The following is a 23,249-nucleotide window of genomic DNA, read 5'->3' as shown; positions in this document are numbered from 1 at the left end:
TCCCCTCTCCCTCTCCCTCTCCCATCACCAGTGTCATCAGTCTATCGCCAGTATCATCAGTCAGCCCGCGATTGTTCGTTCGTTACCAGTAGATTTACCGACATCAACACGCAGACACCATTCAGCATCACCACCATGGCACCCGTTGACAAAAGGGACCCGAACACAACGCTCGTGGTCACAACGGTGGTATCCTCCATCCTGGGTGGCTTGGGTTTTTTGCTATTTCTTATATCCTGCGTCCGTTTCTGGGAGGCTGCGAGACGTGATGAGCTGGAATGTGGCTAGAGGTCTTTCGGGCGTTATATGTGCTGCTGCGCTCTACCAGCACCACCCGAGCCAGCAACCCCAAAGGCGGAAAGCGGAGGAGTCGAGGAGACGGAGCTGGACAAGCTCACGCCAGAGGGTAAACGAGCACTGAAAGGGAAAGACAAAGAAGTCGACCCAGAGGCAGAAGTCGACCCAGAGGCAGAAGTCGACCCAGAGGCAGAAGTCGACCCAGAGGCAGAAGTCGACCCAGAGGCAGAAGTCGACCCAGAGGCAGAAGTCGACCCAGAGGCAGAAACCGTCCCAGAGGCAGAAGTCGCCCAAAAGGCAGAAGTCATCCCAGAGGCAGAAGTCGTCCCAAAGGCAGAAGTCGTCTCAAAGGCAGAAGTCGTCTCAAAGGCAGAAGTCGTCTCAAAGGCAGAAGACGTCCCAAAGGCAGATGTCAGAAGAATACGCCTACGAGACCCAAATACAGAAATCAGAGGAATACGTGCACGAGACCCAAAGGCACTACGCAAACGAATCCGTTACGACATAGGAGAAGGCACCCAGCGAGGGGAGTCATCTACAACAGCTGCTCAGCGTGTTCCGGGAGGCCCCCAGCGAGGCGAGTCGTCTACAACAGCTGCTCAGCGTGCTCAAAACGATAATCCTTCTGAGGAAGATTCTTTTGAGGAGGACGAAGAATTACGAGAAGTCCCGCTCCCCCCTGAGTGGGTATGTAGACGGAAGGACAGCGGCAAAGTTTTTATCAACCTCAAGACCGGGAAGGAGACCGATGTTGATCCGCGAGGAACACAGGAACAGCTCGAGAACGTGTGGCGGCATCCGGGACGTTGTGATTTCCCCCCTGACTGGGACGTATTTTGCGACTCTGCCGGCAGACATTATTATGCCGACTTCTCCAGAAGCGCACCCAGAAGGACGCGGCTGGACCCGCGAGGTGATCGCATTCCAAGAGGTGCTGGGGGAGAAATACTGACGCCGGAACATTGCCACGGTTGGGTGAAGTTGCGGACGCGTGACCACATTCCTTACTACATCAACAAGATCACAGGCGAGAGGTCGTGGGAGGATCCGCTGGAAAGAGAGGGGGGTAGGGGAACACCACCAGTGCCGCCGGAGGATTTGCGCAATTTGCTGAGTTTGAAGAGGGTTGGAAACGCGCCTCGCAATGTCAACACCAGCACAGACGGCGAGGAGACGCCGGAGGACCCGCGAGCTGCTTGGCGGGCTCCAGCACGTTTTGTGGAGGCATTACAGATGATACCGGACCATTGCCCCGGTTGGGTGAAGATATGGACGGCTGGAAATGTGCCTAAATATATCAACACCGGCACGGGCGAGGTGACGGTGGAGGATCCGCGAGATTAGCTAGCTCCGGGAGCGGCTGCGAGACCACCGCTGCAGCCGGACGAGTTGCCCGGTTGGGTGGCGGTTCAAATGCCCGAGAACGTGCTTCATTATATCAATATCAGGACTGGCGAGCTGGCGGAGGAGGATCCGCGAGATTTGCTGGCTCGAAGAGCTTGTTCTGATCCACTGCGGCCGTGGGTTTGGCCCAGTTCGACGAGGTTCCGGAGGTGTGACGGTACGCTAGCTGGTGCGGGAGCCGGTGAGGGATCCAGTGCTGGAGGGGGTGAGGGATCCAGTTCTGGAGGGGGTGAGGGATCCAGTTCTGGAGCAAGTGCTAAAGCGGGTGCGGAAATAACACCAATGGAAGTTTTGTCTAGCAACATGATGTTCCGGACGCGTGACGGTACGCTAGTTCCAAGCGGTATTGCGAGAGCTGATGTGGCTTCGGGTTCTGGCGGGGGTGCTGGAGCGGGTGTGGGATCCAGTTCTGTAGCAAATGCTGGAGCGAGTGCAAAAAAACCAGTGCAGCCGGAAGTTTTGCCCAGGGTAATGAGGTCCCGGGCGCCTGGGGCCCCGCCTCGTTATATCAGGCGTACCAGAGGCGAGGGAACTGGTGCGGGAGCTGGTGTGGCTTCGGGTTCCGAGGTGGATGCGGGATCTAGTGCTGGAGGGGGTGAGGGATCTGGTACTGGAGGGGGTGAGGGATCTGGTACTGGAGGGGGTGAGGGATCTGGTACTGGAGGGGGTGAGGGATCTGGTTCTGGAGGGGGTTAGAGATCCAGTTCTGGAGGGGGTGCGGGATCTGGTGCTGGAGGGGGTGCGGGATCCGGTTCTGGAGCAAATACTGGAGCGGGTGCGGGAACAACACCAGTGCAGCCGAAGGTGTTGCCCAGCTCAATGAGGTCCCAGACGCCCGGGGCCCCGCCTCGCTCTGTTGGGCGTAGCAGAGGCGAGATGACGGAGGAGGATTGGCGAATTGTACGATATCTAAGAAATGCTGTGGAGGCAGTAGCACGGCGGCCGGTGTCTTGGGCCAGCTCGTCGACGTTCGTGACGTTCGGGACGCGTGAAGATACGCTGGCTCCAAGAGCTGGTGCTGGAGCAAATGGGGGAGCTAGTTCTGGAGCAAGTTCTGGAGCAAGTTCTGGAGCAAGTTCTTAAACAGGTACAGGATCCAGTGCTGGAGAGGATGCGGACGTGAATGGCAAATCGAATCATGAATGAGGCATGTCTGATTCGAAAAGGAGGGCATTACACAACAACAGACGACACTTTTGCTCGGCAGTCTTGTTTCAACTCAGCGATTTTTTCTTTCTTTCTGTAACATGGGGGAGGTATGAAATCATACTGGTTGGTTTGTGTTGATCAGGGGGTCAAGTTGTTGGGGGGAATTAGTGCGAGGAATGTAGATGATGTAGCGATGTAGTTAGTAGGGGTGTGGATGAAGCGTGTAGTTTGTGTTTTACCAGCCCTTACTTGGTTGATGGTGGTGTGTATGTGTATGATGTGTATGATGCGTATTTGTGTGATTTATATGGTTTTGTTTTAGAGGTATTGGATGGGTTGGTGGGTTGTGAAGGGGTGCTGATTATCTTTAGGCATAAGGGGGTGTTGGCTATGTTGAAAGGCATGTATATCATTTTGAGAGGAGTACTAATTTTCTTGAAAGGAATGGTAGCTATCTTTAAATGCGTGATTCGGGGATGGCGGGGGAGTAGTAGGTGCTTGGGATAGGGGGGACGGGAGGGATAGGGGAGGTTGGTGTGGTGAACTGGTGGTGGGTGGTGTAGTAGGACTGTTGTTGGGGGTAACTGATGGTTGTTGGTAAGGGTGGTGGTGGTGGTGATGGGTTTTGGTTGATGATGATGGAGAGGGTGAGTAGGAGGAGGAGGGCGAGATCGAGAAAGAGGTTTAGGGCGGTGGTTGCGAGGCCGATTTTGGACCAGGTTGGGGTGAGGGGTTGGGTGGTGGTTTGGGAGAGGAGTGAGTAGGTGAGGAGGAGGTCGACTTGTTTGGCGTGGTAGCAGAGGCTGGCGGCCCAGAGGCCGGTGCCGAGGAGGAGGAGGAGGAGGAGGAGGAGGAGGAGGAGGAGGAGGAGGAGGAGGAGGAGGAGGAGGAGGAGGAGGAGGAGGAGGAGGAGGAGGAGGAGGATGGGGGTGGTGAATATTTGGTGGGTGTTTCGGGTTGGGATGGAATGAGTGAGGCAGAGGGAGAGGGCTAGGAGGAGGTGGATGCTGGTCTGGGGGGGTTAGTGAGTGATATATTGGGGATATGAGGAGGGAACCTACTTACGGCGATGATGGTGAGGATTGTTGGGGTTGTGGCTAGGTTGAAGACATAGGTGGAGGAGTAGATGGCTACTGTGGCTAGCAAGACTTGGGCTGGGAGGATCCAGTTGAAGGCTCGGGGGATGTTGACTCTTTCGGGTATCATTTTGAGGGAGGATTACCCCTGGATCAAGAAGACATGGGAGGGTGAGGTTGATGGTGGTTTAAGACACTTTCGACATTTGCTTCACTTCGCGAACATGAGAATGGCTTCAAATATAAGGCTGGATATCAGGTAGAAGGGGCCAACATGAACCGTTGAAGATGCCCACCATATTCAAGAGAAACTGCGGCTGATGAACTCGAACAACAACATATCGCTGTCATTGGGCTGGCAGACAGGCAGCCACTCCGATGAGATGCTGCTCGATCATGATAGGCGGCATTTCGAGCGCCGCAGATACGATATACATTTTACACCTCACACCCAAAGAGCCAGATTCAAGTGAGTTTTAGGTGGTGAGTGAGGTTGAGAGGAAGTTGGTGTTCGGGAAGCAAGCCACCAGACCCTGGAGGTTGATGTGCTCCACAAAATGTTAGTGTTCCCGCAACTGTTTGCAGCAATGCACTAACACTTTTTCGAGAACAACCCCACCCAATACACTCTTCCACCCCAAAAACCGGCGGCCTCTCTCTTCAACACCATCCTTCCTTTTTCATCAGAATGCGGATTGCTTATTGGCAGCGACACCAACCGCACAGCCTGTTCGACCATCAGCCTCTCAATACCTGACATCGCGGGCTTGGAGCTGTCCAGCAGAGGTGCTGCGCCACGATGACTTCCAGACTCGGTGCCAATTTCAACCATTGTCTTTTTCATTTTCAGAAGAAGCGAGTATAGGTCTATCACTTGCACATATCACCGAATCGAGTAGACCGTCTTTTACAATTCATCACGGCAAGGCATTTTTGCACAGCAAACCTCATTCCTTCTCGCGACCTGCAAGAAGTATGCCGTTCTACCAAGTAAACACCGGCCAGTGACTCACCGGAGTCATTCCAGGGTCTCTTTAGTGGTCGTACCTGCGTTAGCGGGCTCCGATAGACCCCAAAAGCGGCGTAAGCGGTGGGAATTGGCGAGCTGGGCGCCGCCAATGCGGGGAAGCAGTCATGGATGCTGTGGGAATGCGTCGTTGGGTATGGTGAGATGTGAGGTCATGTATAAGACTGAGCGGTCCTTGGATCTGGGTTCCTGTTGGAGTTGCTATCAGATTCGATATCGCTTTATTTCATCGCAGTGTAACAGGGCGACATCACTGATCTATTTCACGATCGACACGACACAGTTCACAACTGCGAATAGCTTCACTTTCACACCACTTATACCCCCCTTTTACAACCTCGATAAATCTCTATCAAGTTTTAGTCGCCAACAACAGCCATGGCGACCGACGAACCCTCATTCGACTCCTCATTCAACTCATACGACACAGCCCTCGCCATCCTCCCCTACGAGTCCCAATGGCCAACCCTTAACCGCATCCGCTCCCTCTACGACGCTGCCTCCCACAAATGGCCACCCCACGTCAACCTCATTTACCCCTTCTGCCCCCCTTCCTCCCTCCCCGCCGCTTCTCACATCATTTCCTCAATCCTCTCCACCCGGAAAACAACCCCTGACCCATTTACGATTGCACTCACTCAGCCAGGACACTTTCCCCGCCGCAACGAAAGTGTCTGTTTCCTCACTTCCCCCTACCAAGACCAGCGTGAACAGCTCAGAGACCTTGTTCATGATCTTGTCAGTGGATTTAAGAAACGGGGGGTAGAGGGGAAGAATGATCGACCCTTTAAGATGCATTTGACCATGGGGCAGGCTGCGGGCGAGGTAGGGGGTAAGGAGTGGGAAAATTTGATGGGAAAGTTGGGTCTGATGTCGGGGTGTTATTTCAGAGTGGAAGAACTGGTGATTTTGAGGAGGGAAAATGCGAAGATGAGACTTTGGGGGACGGTGGGGGTGCATGATGGGAAGGTGACGGTTTTGGAAGAGACGAGGGGGTTCGATCAGGGGTTTTTGGGAGAGATGGGGGAAGAGAAGGGTTATAGAGATGAGCTGATGAGCGGGAGGACGGTGTACTGGGATGAGGAGATGCGGATTTGGGGGGTTGCTCAGGAGGGGGACTATGATCGAGATGACAGCGACGAAGGGCAAGGGAGAAAGACGTTGACGGTGGCGAGTTATAACGTTCTCGCTGAGTTTGAGTACCCACAAAAAGAGGACCGGTATCCCCTCCTTGTGAACAACATTCTCGACGACAAGGCCGACGCGGACGCGCTAGTCTTGCAGGAAGTCACGGATGGGTTCCTGTCGTTTCTGCTCAGTGACGAGAGAGTCTCGGATCGGTATCCGTATTGCTCTCACGGGCCGCCTGATCAGCCGGGTATGGGGCCGCTGCCGAATTTTCTAAATATGGTTGTCTTGAGCAAGGTCGCCTTTGACTGGGAATCTGTTTCTTTCCAGAGGAAGCACAAGGGTGCTTTGGTGGCTAGGTTTCGACATGTGGGAAAGTGGCAGGGGGGTGAGTTCAAGCCGGTTGTGCTGGCGGTGGTTCATCTCAGTCATGGACTTACTGATGGGGCGGTGGCATCGAGGAAGGGGGATATCAAGAGGTTGATTGGGTATTTGGAGGAGAATTATGGGGGGTGTCCTTGGGTGCTGGCTGGGGATTGGAATATTGCTACTTCGAAAGAGGCCATTCAGGAGGCGCTGGAGAAGAAGAATGTTTCGGACCTTACGGTTGAGCAGTGGAAAGGATTGGACACTATTTTCAAGGACGCCGGCTTGGTGGATGCCTGGGAGGTTACTGCTGAGGACAAGGATGGTGGTGCGACATGGGATCCGCCTGTCAATGGTGTTGCGGTGACTTTGAGTGGTGGAAATATCTGGCCACAGCGATATGACCGGATTCTTGTTCGCGGCGAGGATTTTCTCGATGTGAAGGAGTTCAACATGTTTGGTCAGGAAAAGGGCCATGTTGGAGATGCTGTCGAGGAGTCCTTCGCCAGTGACCACTGGGGGATCCGGGCTGTGCTCAGCATTGGAGGGCTTGGAGATGACGAGAAAGAGGAAATGGAACAGGAACAGGAGCCAGAAAACCCGCTTGTTGTGCCTGCTCATCTTGAGAAGGCGCCAAAGGCACTCTCGGGGGTTGGCGGTATCAAGGCTTGTCTCTCCGAGCTGAATGTCACCCCCGGCGAGGAAGAAGCTGCCCAGAGAAGAGAGGCCTTTGAGCTGCTCAAAACTCTCCTTCTCGACGCCACCACCAAGACCCCCGCTGCCGCCAGACTCCAATCTTCTGTAGTCGTCGTTCCCGTGGGCTCATACGCTCTCGGAGTATGGACAACCTCATCCGACATCGACGTCTGCTGCATCGGCCCCTTCAGCTCCAACACCTTCTTCTCCGTTGCCTCCTCATGCCTCCGCAAAGCCGCCACCCAGGGTGTCCGCATTCTCCGCCGAGTCAAAGCCAACACAGGCACCATGCTCGAGCTCGAAGTCCAAGGCGTCAGAATGGACCTCCAATACTGCCCGGCCGCCTCCGTTGCTCAACAGTGGCCCAACGTCCTCCGGCTCCCAGCCAAAGATCCCGTCTGGTCCCTCGCCCCGCAGACCCTCAACAAGCTCAAAGCCATCCGCGACATTGATTACCTCCGCCGTTCCATCCCTGATCTTGTCTCTTTCCGCCTAGCCCACCGCTTCATCAAAACCTGGGCTAGATCCCGTGGGGTCTACTCCGCCCGCTTTGGGTACCTATCGGGAATCCAAGTCGCCATCCTCCTCGTTCGCGTGCAGAAGCTTCTTGCCAAATCCAAACCTTCCGTCGAGGATTTGATCACTTCTTTCTTCACCCATTACTCCGCCTTTGACTTTGCCACCAATCTAGTCTTCGACCCAAGCTTTCACACCTCAGTACCGCAATACACACGCTCCTACCGCGAACCCCTCGCCATCCTGGGGTACTTCCCTCCCGGCCTTAACACCGCCTCCGCCGCCACCCTCCCCTCCGTCCTGACTCTCCAAAGGGAATTTTCCCTTGCCGCTTCCGCCCTTTCTACCTCCCCATCCTGGTCATCCTTTCTCTCGGCTCCCGCAACAACGTTTTTAACACAGTTCAAAACCTATATCAAGCTCGATCTCTCCTACTGGGGCTTGTCACCCACAAAAGGAGCCTCTTTTCTCGGGTGGTTCGAGTCCCGCTGTGCGCTTTTACTGGTAGACATAGGAAGGAAGTGTCCCTCCCTCCACGCGAGGATCTGGCCAGCGAGGTATGTCGAGGCGGCTGATCTGACAGAGGATGGCGGGTCGTACAGGGGGTGTTATCTCATCGGACTGGACAAGGCGTCGGAAGGCTTGGGGAAGAGCGAGCTGCTGAACGCGCTGGGGCAGTTGCGGGGTGTGCTGCCGAGGTTTGAGGGGCAGATCAGGGGGGATGAGAAGTATTTTAATCCGCAGAATCGGTGGATGTCTGCCTCTCTGGTTAACCAGACCTCGCTTCCGGAGTTGGTGTTGGATGTGAGGGAGTGGGGGGAGGGGAACGCCGGGGAGGAGGAGACGGAAGAGGAGGAGGATGGTGAGGAGGAATTGGAAGAGGGGGGGGATGACGGCGAGGAGGATTATGAGGTTGAGAAGAAGGGGAGGAAGAAGAAGGGAAAGAAGAAGGAGTATGTTATTGTGACGAGAGAGGGGAAGCTGAGGAGCGCGATTGATGTGATGAACCGGTTGAGGTGGGATCCGGGGATGGAGTCGGGGGATTTTGTGGTGGGGTATGAGGATCGGTTCTTGGGAGCGCAGGAGAAGGAACTCGATGACTGGAAGACTGAGCAGACGGATGAGGAGTTTATTCCGCAGCATCGGATTCTGTATTTCAGGAGGAAGAGTGATGATAAGGTTGTTTGGGATAGGAAGAGGAGGATTGATGAGGTTTTTGGGGGTGGGGAGTGATTAAGAGGTAAAAGCACAGGTTTTGTAGGAGACTCTTGAATGGGCTGATGCTGCCTGTCAAACACATAGGTTCACAAGTTCTGTGGTTGAGACTCTGAAATGGATTGATGCTGCCAGTCAAGGTGGTGGAAAGATGACCCACAACATCATTCATCATCATCCCCTTGCTTGTTCAGCTCCCTCAACCTCTCCCGCCCGGCCTTCTCCTTTTCCCTCTCTGCTTGCTTCAACAAGACATACTCCATCTCCCAATTGCTCGGCACCTCCCCCTCTGTCTTCAAACCCCTATCAAACCCCCCAATCAGCTCCGCCACAGTCTTTATTTTTCCTTTACTGGCCGCCGGCCTCACCGGTTCCTCCAGCGGTGCCATCCCCTCAGGCGGCTTCTGGCCCAGCAACTCCCACAACCTCTTCTCCTCCACCCGCGACGCGCTCATATCAAGCTTGTCCGCGTAACCCTCCCTCTCCTTCTCATTCCTAATCCTGTCCCTCAAGGTCTTCCTCGCCTGCTTGTTATCAGGGTACTCCAACGCACTAAACCTGACCGCCTCGTCCACCTCCTCCAACACAGGCAGCTTCTCAGCCAAGCCATCAATCACAAACGAGTACTCGCTCTCATTCTCATATTGCTCGGCTTCCTCATATCCCGACCCCTCGTCATCATCTTCTCCCTCTGGCGCTGAAGCAGCGGTACCGGGGCCACCACCACCCGTCGTCCGAACCCCCAACACCTCCTCCACCTGATCCCACCCCATCCTCACCTTCCCGTCCTGGGCACTATCGTCCACAACATTCAACCTCAGTCTCCTCGCAGCCTCTCCCCAAAACTTCTCCCTTTCCTTCCTGGCAGGACTAGGCATATTCACCGCCAGCAGCGCAGCCTTCACATCCCCTTTCCAAACCCGCCTGCTTATCTCGGGATAAGCACTCTTCCTCTTTTGGTCTATCCTCTCCTCTGCCATGAAAATAGACGTCGCCACCAATCTTCGCGTGATGGAGACGACCAACGAATAAAAATCCTCAAGCGCAGTAGCACGAATCCCCGGTTTTTGTCCCTTCTCCGGCAGAAAAGTGCGGTAGTTGTAGTCTTCCACCCTCGAGTTCATAAACACCCGCTCCGAGAGCTTGAGCCAAGTCCGCAGACGAAAGAGGGGGTGGAAGAGCATTTTGGGGTCGGGATCACGTTCGATCTCTTCGATGTTTTGGGGGGTGATGAGCCAGTGTGCTGGGCCCCATTTGTTAGATTCGAGGGTTCGTTCGTGGGTGAGTTGTTTTGTTGCTACGGCGTCGGAGGCGTCTTCGAGGGCTAGGCAGAGGGCTGGGGAGAGTTCCACTGCGGAAGGGATGTCGGATACGGGGATTGGGTCTGAACCACCGGCCGAAGATTTGAGGAGGGAGATGTAGGCTGAGACTTCGAGTTCGGATTTTGTTTTGAGGCGTTGGGATATGGCGAGGGGGTTGGAGGGGCCGAGGCGGGAGAGGGATTCGAAGAGGAGGATCTTTTCGGTTTCGGTCCAGTATGCGAGGCCGTGTTGGGAGTCGGATAGGGGGGGGAAGGAGGGGGGTGGTGGGAGGAATTTGGTCGAGGCGGAGACGATGTCTTCGTTCAGGAGGTCGAGGTAGGCGGGGCGGAAGGGGGGTGGTGGTTTGCGGCGTTTGAGAGGGGGGGGGGAGGTGGTGCTGAGAGAACGTTTTTTTGGATTGGATTGGGGTGGTTGCTCTGCGGGTAGGTCGTAGTCTGGCGGTGAATCGATGTCATTTTCGTCATCCGAACCAGGCCGGGCAGTGTACTCGGAGGAGGCATCTGACGGGGCATATTCTCGCTCTTCCGCATCATCAGACTCGTTGAGCTCGGGCTCCTCCCGCTCGCAGTCGAAACCTAGAATCTCCGGATCGATATGTGCTGGGTCTACCCCCGAAGATCTGATTGGCATAGATATCCGACGGGAGCGTGGTCCAGTGTTGGGACTTTGGCCGTCTGAACCGTCGTCGATGTCCATGTTAACTTGAGGAGACCGTTCGTTTTGAGTGATGAGCAGTGACTTTAATTCCTCGATCAATTCTGTAATTGATGTTAGCATTACCTTTGATAGGTGGTGTATGAGAGATAACTCACTGATACAGATAAAATCGATCAGGTCGCCTGAAAACATGAGTTTGTTGATGTATTGGTGAGGAAAAGTCGGTCGAAACTCAAATCTCATCGGTGATGCTGCAGCTGTTACAGCGAAGCGTTAGTGAGGTGCGTGCTGCAATCCCAGGCGGTCCGCCCACTGAAGAAAACTGACCAATCACACAGCCGCACAGCAGCCCCCAGCTGCAACTTTCACCTCACCAGCTGTCAATCTCAAACATCAACGACCTCTTTTCATGACAAGACGACTTACACACCCACCGTCCATGAGATTTACTCACTCACTCACTCACTCTAGCTCACCATAGCCATCATGAAGCGGCTCATCAAAACCGCCCTCCGTCTCAAAGAATCCCCCAAAGACCCAACCACCTCCTTCCAACTCTGGCCCTCCCGCCCCTTCACCACAACCACCATCCGCCTCTCACAAGAATCACCACCAACCCCCATCCAACTCCGCGCCTACCAAGAAGAATGCATCCAAGCAGTCCTGACCTCCATAACCCAAGGCCACAAACGCCTCGGCATCTCCCTCGCCACCGGCGCCGGCAAAACAGTCATCTTCACCCACCTCATCGACCGTGTCACACCCCCAAACCCCCAAGCAACCCGCACCCTCATCCTCGCCCACAGGCGAGAACTAGTCGAGCAAGCCGCCCGCCACTGCCAGTCAGCCTACCCAAACAAGACCGTCGAAGTCGAGCTCGGAAACCTCCAAGCAACCGGCTTTGCCGACATCACCGTCGCCAGCATGCAATCCATCCTGTCAAAAGACCGTCTCCTGAAGTTCGACCCCTCAAACTACAAACTTGTCCTCGTCGATGAAGCACACCACATCGTCGCCCCAGGCTATCTCAAGATCTTGGAGCACATGAACCTCCGGCAAAAGCAACCCGACTCCCCCACTCTGGTCGGCGTATCAGCCACCTTTTCCCGCTCAGACGGCCTAAAACTAGGAGCGGCCATCGACGAGATCGTCTACCACAAGGATTACATCGACATGATTGCGGACAAGTGGCTTTCCGAAGTCGTCTTCACCACCGTCGAGTCCAGAGCCGACCTCTCCGGCGTCCGAGCCAAGGGTGCGGGTGGGACAGGCGAGTTCGAAACCGCCTCGTTGTCAAGAGCCGTCAACTCCCCCGAGCTAAACGACATTGTCGTTCGAGCCTGGTTTGCAAAAGCCGCACCACCAAAGAGACAGTCCACGCTGGTCTTTTGCGTTGATCTGAGCCATGTGGCGGCTTTGACGGAACGGTTTCGGCATCACGGGATTGATGCCAGGTATGTATTCGGCGACACCCCGGCCAAGGAGCGGGCGGAAACGCTGGAGAAGTTCAAGAAAAAGGAGTTTCCTGTCTTGCTTAACTGTGGTGTTTTTACCGAGGGGACGGATATTCCCAATATTGACTGCGTCGTGTTGGCCAGGCCGACGAGGTCGAGGAATTTGCTGATACAGATGATCGGACGGGGGATGAGGCTGCATGAGGGGAAGGAGAATTGTCATGTTATTGACATGGTGGCGAGTTTGGACGTGGGGATCATCACCACGCCGACGCTGTTTGGGCTGGATCCGGATGAGTTGGTTGCGGAGAAGACGGGAGGGGAACTTCTCGCTTTGGCGAGAGAGGGGGGAGAGAAGAAGGAGACGGCGGAGGGGAGGGAGAAGAGGATGTCGAAGGCTGCCAAGAAGGCGTGTCCGACGGGAGAGAGCTACAAGGTGGCGTTTACCGAGTATGATTCTGTTTTTGACCTGATCTCGGATGCGGCGGGGGAGAAGCATATTAGGGCTATTAGTCAGAATGCGTGGGTGCAGGTGAATCCGAACAAGTACGTTTTGAGCACGGATAGGGATGTGATGCGGTTGGAGAAGGAGGTGGCTGAACCCCCACGCGGGAAAGATGGAGAGGAGGAGGGAGAGAGGAAGACGATGTGGAAGGGGTATGTGATGAGGGCGCTCTCGAATGGGAAGTCACCGTGGGCGGCGCCGAGGGAGATATTAAGGACGATGGATTTTAGGGATGCGGTGCATGGGTGTGATAGGTTTGTGGCGGAATTTTATGCGCCGTTTTATATCTCGCAGAGGATGCCGTGGAGGAAGGCGCCGGCGTCGGAGGGGCAGCTGAGATTTTTGAATAAGCTGAGGTCGAAGCTGGTTCCGCTTGAGCCGGGGGATATCACGAGGGGGAAGGCGGCTGATATGATCACCAAGATTAAGCACGGTGCCAGGGGGAGGTTTGCGGAGTTGGAGGCGGAGAGGAAGAGGAGGGAGAAGATTAATATGTATGCTGAGATGGAGATGCAGAGGAGGGAGATGGAGAAGGTGTCGGTTGGGCCCGTGGCGTCTTGAGATATTTCGTCTTGGGTGCTGTTGGAATGTGACGTAGTAGGAGGATTTAAATGAGCGATACCCAAATTTACATATAAAAAAGAGCTTGACCTTACGACGAGATGTATTTTATATCGCTAAACTCAGGACGCCTGTTTTCGATGTTGTTACAGCAACATCGATTTTTGTTTACTTGCCCCTTTTCAGCTTTAAGCCCCACATCAAACACCCACCCTTTACTCAAGTTATATGCTCGGGTACGATCAGGAAGGCCAAAAGAAAGAAAAAACCCCGAGTCTCTCCCGCCTGTTGTTGGGGTCCGTTTGGCAGATTGGGTATGTTGATGGCAGGCTTGACCGAAGGGATGGGCTTGGCCGAGGCCGGGAGACGGGAACGGTCAGAATATGTTGTCGGAATGTTGGCTTTGAGGATGGACTAAGAGCTGATCGTTCAGGGGAAGGTGAGACAGCGTGGTACACCGGATCAGTGGGCGGGCCTTGCTTTCCACCGGCTGGGTAGCGATCATGCCCTTTAGACCAGACGTAATTATGATCGGAAAGACTGTTGTTGTTGGTGGTGAGATTGGTGAATGGTGTCTTGGTCTTGATCTTGGGCGAGTCTTCGTCGAAGGTAGAGTGACTTTGCGATCGACTCTGACTTTCTTCGCTTGAGACTTTTGACGGACAGATTATGGACTTGTATAGTCTAGGAAGTCGACTCCGATTCTTCTTGGCGGTTTGATGGGTAATGGGTGTATTTTGGTGACTTGATCTTTTCAGCTCAAGCAGTAGATGAACTTCTATCTAGCATGGAAGAAAGAGAAGGTATCACTTTGTAAAAGAATAACAATCACGATGAGTATCGAGGGGACAGGTCCATCTTGGATATCTATATGCTTCTTACGACCTCGCTGCTATGGAGACTTGTGCTCTTATCTGGAGCAACTGACCATATCACCAACAAGCTGCTCTCCGACTTGCTCTCGTGCCTTCCCATTTTTGACGGTTAGGGATGAAATGGCGCCGAAGAACCTATCGGTCACCCGCCGATCCAATCCATTGTCATCTGAATTGAAGAGTTTTGCACGACCCCGTCCCATTCACCTGGCAAGACTGTCCACCCAGATGCTCCAGTCCCTACATATAACGTACCCTTGGCTTTCCCGTACGCCAACAAAAACCTTCCCCTCGACATCAAACAAGACTTCACACCATCAAACATCAACAACAATGGACTCTCCCACCCGCACACGCACCCGCAGGCGCTCTAACACCAGCGCTCATCCCCCGATCACAGCCACCGATATTTCACTCGCCACCACGACCAACTCTCTCAGAATCTTCCCCATCTCCCTCACAAGCTGGCAACAATACCCCCCTCCACCCCTAAGCAACTACGACACAACAAACTACCCCTTCTGGAACCCGGCCCAGCCCAAACCCCGCGAGGAAGCCCCATCTCTAGGCCCAGAACTGGAGAGGTCGATCGGTGAGCGGGAGAGACAAACGGGGCAGTTTGGTGCTGAGCAGTATCGGATGAGGGAGGAGATTTTGGCCATGGAGGAGAGGATTAGGGGGAAGCAGCAGGCGCTGGAGCAGGTTAGGAGGAATAAGATGGAGTTGAGGTTTGATAGGACAAAGGACAACCAGGGTTTGGCGGTGGAGATGGAGCATTTGGTTTTTGTGGAGAGGGAGTTGCTGGGGGAGTTGGAGGTTTTGGGTAGGGAGAGGGAGGGGATGGTGAGGCGGGGAAGAGAGGTGGTGGAGGGGTGGTTGAGGGGGGAGGATAAGAGGTACAAGGGGTATTAGATGGGATGGGAATAGGGAGGCTGATACCCTAGCTTGCACATCTGGTGGTTTTGGCGGGCTAGGGGGTTTTCTTTTGTACTCTTGCATTTTAGAGGCGTTTTTAGATGGCAAGATACCCCGAGCATGGCACAGTGGTTTTTGGGAAGAGGGCCCCTTCTATTGTCTCCCTGCCGAGACGAGCCAGCGAGGGTAGTCTCGTCTCTCTGATTGAGTTGTCTGTTACCTATGGTTGGCTTTGCTTGGTGTGTGAGGGAGTGGTTAGTTGGGGTACCAAAGTGGGGGGGCATGTTGTTTAGGGGTGTGGAAGCGGTGGTTTTGGCATCCCTCCCCGGGTACCTGATCAGATTTTGCTTTTGTTGTTTGAGAGTTGGGCAGCCGGTCATCAACGGAGGATGGACTAGACTTTTTAGAGGGTGTATAAACTACCACCAGTCTCGACATGGTCATCCAACATCTTGGGAATGACATCTGCTTTTTAGACTTGCTCTTTGGGCAAGACTGTGAAAAGGGTAATGTCGAAAGTAGACACGGTAGATCAAAACATCATCGAGACTCTCATCTTGAACCTTTCGACGGCCGGTATACCCATCCTGTCGAGACAAGAATATCACCACGACAGAATGGAGTACAAGACCGCTCTCTTCAAACTTTACCCGCCATCCCGAGCCCTCGCCAACACACTTTGATACCCGACGTTTAACCCCTTAGCTACCTTCTCCCCCTAAGTACAAAACTCATCACTCCTACCACCACAAAACCCACACTAAACACCTCCCCCATCCCCTCACACAAGTAACACCAACCCCCTTCATCCCGCCCCCTCCAGTCATGGAAACCCTCGACCTATCTGGAATATCTACTCAACCAACTCCCCCCCCCCCCATCCCCACTCCCGCCCCAACAGACACCTCTTACCCACGCTGCCGAAGCAGAAATCACGATGGAAAGACGCCATCCTTTTATTGGCTCTGTCCCTCAAGGTAGCCACCCACCCACCCACCTCCCAGCTACCAACAGGAAGAGTTGGAAACCTCATTCAGCTCTTGCTGATGGAGTGACACGGTCAGCGACCTGGTAGGTCCGTTGGTTCGTGAGCGAGCGAGGTCCTAGTATTCTGGAGCTTTCAGGGTCTTTGACTGTTGCCGAGGGAGAGGGCACGAGGCCACCGCTTGATTAGGCATGTCTACCTCCCTTGTGCTGGTGGTTATCTTTGAGATGGGAGGAGTGGTTAAATGGACTGAAGCTGAGTACCAAAGGGGGCTGGCTGATGAGTGTGGTTGATGGTCTGGCAGGTGTGTTCTGGGGTTCAGAGGAGGAGGGTGGTGGTAGAGAGTAGGGGGCTGTTAACCGTTCTTCAAACACCTGATATTTTCATCACAGTCTCTTGTTTCTATCCACAACGTGACTGGGTCCCTGATGCAAGAAGAGAAGTCACCGCATCGACTAGTAAAGAAAAAGCTCAGTGCCGATGTAACATAATGATTACTCCTCTGTTCTTTTGTGTAATTCTACCTCCCCTTCCCCCCCTTCCGCTCAAAATAGCTAGAGATATTCACCACCAGCGTGCCTCCCACCTCACCAACAAGTAAAAACCGGATTCCTCGTCTTCACAGCCTCCAACCTCTCCACAATAACCTTCCTCTGGTTCCCCTCCATCCCCTGCGCGGCCGCAAACCCCAGATCCCCACCCTCCAACGCATCCTCCTCCTCCTCCTCCTCCTCCCACTCCCCCACAAACCCCTGCCTCCCCCCCTCCCAGCTCAGCCTCCCCGTCCCATACAGCTGCGCCGCAATGCTGTTGCTCTCCCTCCTCCCCGCCGCCGTCGCAAAGCTAAACCTCCTCTGGTGATGAACCGCCATCGAGCTCGACCCCCGATCAGGCGAGTACATATTCAGCGACCTCTGCGGCTGGCTGTAACTGGCATGCTTCAGCGCAGGTCTCGTCACCTGTACGGGCCCGTTACTGCTGCCGCTGCTGCCGCCCAAAACAGGAGTTTCAAACCGTCCCGGTGTCAACCCAGGCGTAAGCGGCTCCTCCCCCATCGCCAGCTCGAATCTCCCCGGGTTGGGCAGGTCTCCCACCGGACTCGCCACCCCAAGCAGATCCACCACCTCCGCTACCCCCGTCGCGGCCGGGGCACTAGCCGCGTCTGAATCGGCGGTAAAGGCCCCAATATCCATCTCCTCCTCCTCCGCCTCGGCAATAACATCGCTGTTGGATCTCGTCAGTCCAGCAGCAGCACTGGCAGCCTGCTCCGACTCCTCCACCGCCCGTCTCCTCATCTCGGCAGAGGCAACCCTCATAGGAACCGCCACCGGCACGTCGACCAAATCATCCCAGACACACACTTTGGCCCGCCTCGTCAGCTCCAACGGCCCATGGTCCGGCGTCTTCAGCGTCTCCACCACGTTCCACGCCTGCCCCTTCATAACCGCAATCTGCCTCGAAAACATCTTTTCCTGGAAATCCGGGTCCATCTGAAACACCCTCCTCAGCGCAAGCTGTGTCTGCGACCACCATGTGGTCGACGTGAGCAGCGGCAAGAAGTGATCCCTCGTTTTCTGGCTGAACGGCCTGCCGATCAGATCAACCGGCAAGAAAAGCCACCCAAAGGGAAAGCTCCTCCAGGCGTCCGGGTGCTTCCAGGGCCATGACAACGAATTGTCGATGGCACCGATGGAAATCTTGGGGTCCGGTGTGCTCGATACCGGCGTCGAGGCGTTCATGGGCCTCTCTGTTCGGTAAGGGCAAGACGCACGAGTCTTTGGCGGTTCTCTGATCGACAAATCCACCGGTCTCGGCCCCTCCTCCGGCTCCTCTGGTTCTTCCACGTTGGTGTTGAGCTGGACTGGGTCCGACACTATCGACGCTTTCTGAGCTTCCCAATCGACCTTGATCATCCAATTGTCCAACCCTCTGTCAGTATTCCGCATGATGTAATCCAAAATAACGAGCTTCTCCAGCTCCTCCCGGAACGACTGCTTCAGTGACTGCGTCCACACAAAGTTGCCCGGGCTTGGTGTTGCCGAGGCAGGGCTGCCTTGACCTTCCTCGTCACTATCTCCGTCGCCTTGCATCGCCCCCGTCGGACGGCAGTTATCCACCCATCTCTTCTTCTTTTTTCTGTGGGGATCATTCGTCCGGAAGCCAGATAGGTACTGGTCAGGCCATGGGTGTTCCCGCAGGAAGACGTTGGCATCTTTGAAGCCCTTGAGGAACACCTGGAAACTGCCAGGTTTGGCGGGCAGTGTCTTTTTCTTTCTCGAGAAGTTGTAGCGGTCCCAGAATGGGTAGTGGAAGGATTTCGATGAGAGGTAAACGACGTCGGTGTATGGGACCATGTGAGTTCGTAGCTGGGCGTCGAGGACGTACGCAGCAGCCTCGCTGACGTAGGAAAGATTGGGAATAAGACAAGCCCTGCCGAAACAGCACGGGAACAGGTTTCGATGAATCCACTTGTTCCATTTCGGGTTGCCAGCCGCATACGGCTCCTCGTCCTTGGGCTTGAACACTCCCACAACCTTGCCGTCAGGATTCCTCGCAAAGTAGCTGCCAGAGCTACCCTGCGAGATCATGAGCGGCTGCACGCCCTTCCGAATGGCCTCCCTAACGCTGTCCACAATGACTTCGAATTCCGCCCTTGTCATGTACCCCGGTTCTGGTACAGCCAGCTGTTCGGCTGTGACGGGGCGGACACCCTCAGGGGCTTGGAACACCGAGTGGTGAATCTCCAGCCTCTCTTCCTCGCCCGTCTTTTTGTTCTTCCCGCGCTTGAATTTGGAGGCAATCTCGTCCGCCCACCGCTCGAGGCGGGCATTGATGGCTTTCAGGTCGACCCCTGAGTTGCTCCGAGCTCGGCGACCCCGTCCGCGAAGATTGGCGGATGATGACGACCTCCTCCGCTTCGGCGTCGACATGCCCGAGTGCGGGCGGGGTTGTGTGATAGGCGCATATTGCGGGGCTTGAGCAGGTTGGAGGGAGGCATAGCTGTGGGCGAGGGGATCTTCGTCGTCGGAGTCGTCGCCGAACTGGTCGGCTTGTGCGAGCCTTTCATAGCCCGTTGTTGCTGGGCGCGTGCGTGGCATTGTTGCGGCCGTCGAGGACAAGAACACCCGGAGTGTGAGGACAAATGAGTGAGCGATAGAATTGCGACTGGATTGACACGTCTGTTGTTCAATTTGATGGTTGAAATTAAGGGAGGCCACAACCAGCAGCACTACCTGTCGTACGAGGGCAACAGCGATCTAGAAACCGGTAGGCTACGCGTAGAGAGAAGCTAGAGTATTAATACAGAAACTAAATTCGAAATATAAGCGTGAGAGTGGTTTCTTCTGCCAGGCCAGGGCAAAGAGAGATGATGGCTCAATCAGTAAGAAATGATTGTCTCCTGTTTCTGCTGTCGTCAGTGATTACAGCGAGGATCGAAGCGTACCAGGGACACGGAGCCAGGCCACCAATGAGGCAATGACGGCAGCGGGTGTGCTGGGGAATCCTGTGGAGCCCACAGTGTTCAGTTCCCCCCCTTCATCCCCTGCCGCACTGTCCAGGCCTGGCCGTCAAGGTCCCCAATAATTCCGACGTCCACCCACTTGCAATGTTTCAACAACACTTCATCTTTTTTCTACGAAACCTCCCAGCAGCATCAGCGTTGGCGTGATTGCTTGATTTCTTTTAGATCCCTCCCTACTCAACCACAACTCTCCTATCATTTTCCTCTCGGCTTTAGTCTCCCCCATCCGGAGTAGACCGGCGGCAGCTACCCACCAACCCTCCCCAATCGGAACACCGTTTCTGTTTCAACCCCCCCGTCGTCTTACTATTCTCATACTCATGCATGCAGTAGTGTAGCAGCCTACCGCCTCGTTGATCTAGAACCCTTTATTCGTTCCCTCGGCCTCGCACCAGCACACAACCAACACCACATGCCAGAACGTGGTGTCTCTTGGTTCTTGTTCAACCTCGTCGTGCAGAACACGTAATATTTCTTGCTACCGAGTTCCGGCCTTCTTGTCTGATTTTATTATCGTTCCCCCAGAACAGCAAGGCTGTTTTTCTTTTCTCCCCGCAAGCCCCCCTCATTGCTGCGAACAGGGGTTCAGCCTCAGTCAGAATGCCACGCCAATACTTTTGCTGGAAAGTCTGCCTCACCTTTGGCTGCGGCTGCAAAGAAGACACGGCCACCCACCACGTGTGCGACAGTTTTCGCACAAACTGCAGCTCGTGGGTCACGTACAAGACCACCAACAAGAGCTGTTCTTATCACCGACGGGCTAATGGCCTGGATCTGAAGCAACAGGACGACAAGGAGGAGGATTGGTCGGTCGTGAGCGAGGGCCCAGAGACGCCGGGGTCAGAGGAGGAGACGCAGTGTCAAGTGGGATATCAAGGGACCTGGGAAGGGCAGTATCTGAAGAGGAGGGCTGCTTGAATGGCAAGGGTTGAATATTTCCTGTGGATGATTTGCTGCTGGATGCTGACGTATTGGACAGGTCTTGAGGTTGGTTGATATTACGGACCAGACTGCTATACACCCATCGCAACTTACCCACATTTCTCCTTCTCACACGAGCCGCAGAACATCAGCAGGCATATGATGATATCAATAGTTATTCAGCAAATCAGTTGACAAGTTCACAACATGTCAGGGTATCTTGTGCAATACTGGTCTTGTGTGTCCAGAACCCGTCTCTTGCTATGGAAAGCAACTATTCCAACACACTAAGATGTATCTCGGTTATCATGATATCGAACGCCATATACGCCTGGGTATCTTGCTAACCATCCCCGAACCATGCCAACCCCTGAAAAAAAAAACCCGCAACTCCCAGCTTCCAGTTCCCAGTTCCCAACTCCGACCCCAGGGCCGCCAGTATTGCGGATGAGAATACCGCCCCCCGGCGCCATAATACATCCCCTTCGTCTGGCCTATTGAGCTTCGCCATGTTGACAGTAATCCGTGAATACCGTCTCGTGTCTATTCCCCCCGCCCCTCTCTAATCAGGCATAACCTTCTCCAACTCCCCAACAAACTCCTCCAACTCTTCCTCCTCACCATCATCCACCACTTCCTCCCCTTTTTCCAACCCCAAAATCTTCCCCCAATCAAACTTATCCCTCCCATACCCCGCATCCTCCATAGCCCTCCTCACCTCCCCCCTCAACCTCCAAACCTCCCCCCTCCTCTTGACAACCCCCCTCGTCTCCCTTGTCAACAACTCGTCCAACTCAACCCTCTCCTGCATCTTCTTAATCTCCCGCCCAAACATCTCAAACCTGAGCTCCTCCCTCAGAAGCTCCCCTCCCTTGTTCCAAGCGCCCCTCTTCAGAAAAGCCCCCCACCATCTGGGCGGCGGGCTCATCAAATAGTCCTCCGGCAGGTCAACCCCGGGATTATCCTTCTTCCAGCGCAAAAAGTCGGTTTGCTCAGCCATCATCTTGTCTTTAGGCTCCTCGTTTTGGTCGGGCAGCTTCGTGCTCTTCCATCTCGACCTGGAAGAAAGATCCATCGCCATCATTGAGGTGAAAAGTCTCTCCTTGGTCAGCTTTTCCCCTTCCCGGTCCGCCTCCTCTTTCCGGCGTCGGAGATGAGCCCTCCGATACCTCCCAGCAGCGTCAAAATCCTGCTCTAGCGACTCCCTCAGAGTAGAATTAAGCTCTCCCCTGATGATCTCGCCCAATGGCGGAAGGCGCGAGAGCCGCTCTTGAATACCGGCGATGATGGCCTCAAAGCACTTCCGCCCGCACCTCTGTGCTTTTGACGCCCTCGTCCTTGCACGGGGGGAGCTCTCAGCCGTGACGGGAGTCGCAAGCAGTGTCGCCAACGCACGTTGGTACTCACCCAGGCTCTTCGCCAGCGTGTCAACCGTCTCCCTGTGGGCGTCCAAGTCCTCGTAGATGAGATCGAGGGCGTCACCCAGAGCGCGGGTCTGGGCGGAGTAGATTCCGACTTGGTGGCCTAGGCAGTAGGGGTTGAAGGGTTTTGGGGAGGGGGGGGGTGGGAGGGGTCGAATTCATCCGTGTCGGGTGGTCTCTCTGGTTCGGGTTTTGGAAAAGGGCGGCGGGTGAGGTGATTTGGAGAGAAGGATCGCCAGAAGGAGCTGAGTGATGGGTTGGTTTCGTGATCCAACTGGTTTGTTGGGGAGGCACTGATTAGGTCGGATGATGACGGGACCGCGATTGCGTCCGAGCGGCGAGGTGAGCAAGACCGAGAGTGTTGTTGGCTTTGGGGTGGGCCTGATAGTGGTTGCAAAGCAGTTAGAAGGGCAATTGCCCGTGGTCCAGGTCGGTAACTCGAAGCGGTTTCTTGCGGGCTTGGATGGCGAGTCCCATCGTGAGGAGGCGCACCAACAGTGTCCTGAGCGCATGTGCCGGCGGTGCCCTGAGGGCGAGATGTCCCAGCAGAAAGAGGGGCGCGAATAGAGTCAGCAGCGTCGAGAGGACGAGCTAGTGTTGAGGCTTGGTTGCCCATATTGGTGGTCAGCGCACTGGTCAAGCTAGAGTATCGTACGGTTCTATTCTCGAGTGGCTCCGGTGCTGATGGCGTTCGATAGACTCCTGTGGTGATGGCATTCGACAAGTCCGTAAACAGACTGTTGTGGCAGCTTGGATTTCGGTAAACCTCTGTTGTGATAAAAGTTGGAAGAGTGTTCAAAATTGTCGTCGCTCTTGAAATATCCAAGTTGTGGTCCAGCTCAGCAGAAGATGGGTCCGGCGACAATGGCAAGAAGAAGAAGAAGGAGAAGAAGAAGAAGAAGAAGAAGAAGAAGAAGAAACTGACTTTGGGTGAGCCGGTGAGGTGAATACTCATTTTATACCCTGCTCGGCGAATATTTCGCAGCTTTCCGTGGGCGGAACCTTTGGTGAAGACAACCTTAACGATGATCTACATAGGGATAGCTTCCAGGCAGGAGGCGGCGAGGGGGTTGTTGATGGTCCTATGGCTTTCCGTCTGATGCTGAACGTGTTTGCTCGTCAAGAGTAAAGAGGCATGTTGCTCCTTGATATGACTTCACTGGAGCAAATATTCTCCTCTCATCCCCCTTGCTCCCGCTGTATCTCCCCTCTCTGTCGCCGTCGATGAGCACAGTG

At 54.7% G+C, this 23,249-nt stretch overlaps 6 protein-coding genes across 6 annotated transcripts; 4 read left to right on the top strand and 2 right to left on the bottom strand.

Moving 5' to 3' along the window:
• Positions 1–306: 306 nt before the first annotated feature.
• QC763_304575 (uncharacterized protein) lies at positions 307–3,113 on the top strand (the record flags this gene model as incomplete). Its single annotated transcript, XM_062910905.1, is given in 7 exon segments — positions 307–576; positions 595–811; positions 863–1,614; positions 1,678–1,903; positions 1,928–2,095; positions 2,214–2,365; positions 2,390–3,113. The coding sequence occupies 7 exon segments, from the start codon at positions 307–309 to the stop codon at positions 2,522–2,524; spliced, it is 1,920 nt and encodes a 639-aa protein (XP_062766891.1). The 3' UTR covers positions 2,525–3,113.
• Positions 3,114–5,331: 2,218 nt separating this feature from the next.
• QC763_304570 (uncharacterized protein) lies at positions 5,332–8,892 on the top strand (the record flags this gene model as incomplete). The annotated part of the gene is made up of 1 exon (XM_062910904.1): positions 5,332–8,892. One exon carries the CDS (start codon positions 5,332–5,334, stop codon positions 8,890–8,892), a length of 3,561 nt encoding a protein of 1,186 aa, XP_062766890.1.
• Positions 5,581–13,621, bottom strand: QC763_304560 (uncharacterized protein). Its single transcript, XM_062910903.1, has 3 exons — positions 11,280–13,621; positions 11,009–11,110; positions 5,581–10,954 (listed from the first exon to the last, which is right to left on the bottom strand). The coding sequence occupies exons 2-3, from the start codon at positions 11,094–11,096 to the stop codon at positions 9,039–9,041; spliced, it is 2,004 nt and encodes a 667-aa protein (XP_062766888.1). The 5' UTR covers positions 11,097–11,110; positions 11,280–13,621; the 3' UTR covers positions 5,581–9,038.
• irc3 (putative ATP-dependent helicase IRC3) lies at positions 11,340–13,373 on the top strand (the record flags this gene model as incomplete). The annotated part of the gene is made up of 1 exon (XM_062910902.1): positions 11,340–13,373. The coding sequence occupies one exon, from the start codon at positions 11,340–11,342 to the stop codon at positions 13,371–13,373; it is 2,034 nt and encodes a 677-aa protein (XP_062766889.1).
• A 3,114-nt stretch (positions 13,622–16,735) lies between the features above and the next one.
• Positions 16,736–19,246, bottom strand: lsb6 (Phosphatidylinositol 4-kinase LSB6; the record flags this gene model as incomplete). The annotated part of the gene is made up of 1 exon (XM_062910901.1): positions 16,736–19,246. The coding sequence occupies one exon, from the start codon at positions 19,244–19,246 to the stop codon at positions 16,736–16,738; it is 2,511 nt and encodes an 836-aa protein (XP_062766887.1).
• A 1,025-nt stretch (positions 19,247–20,271) lies between these two features.
• Positions 20,272–20,589, top strand: QC763_304530 (uncharacterized protein; the record flags this gene model as incomplete). Its single annotated transcript, XM_062910900.1, has 1 exon — positions 20,272–20,589. One exon carries the CDS (start codon positions 20,272–20,274, stop codon positions 20,587–20,589), a length of 318 nt encoding a protein of 105 aa, XP_062766886.1.
• Positions 20,590–23,249: the final 2,660 nt, after the last annotated feature.

The sequence above is a fragment of the Podospora pseudopauciseta genome, chromosome 3 (assembly GCF_035222475.1).
Source record: "Podospora pseudopauciseta strain CBS 411.78 chromosome 3, whole genome shotgun sequence".
Lineage (NCBI taxonomy): Eukaryota > Fungi > Ascomycota > Sordariomycetes > Sordariales > Podosporaceae > Podospora > Podospora pseudopauciseta.
This window is presented reverse-complemented; position numbering and strand designations above follow the sequence as displayed.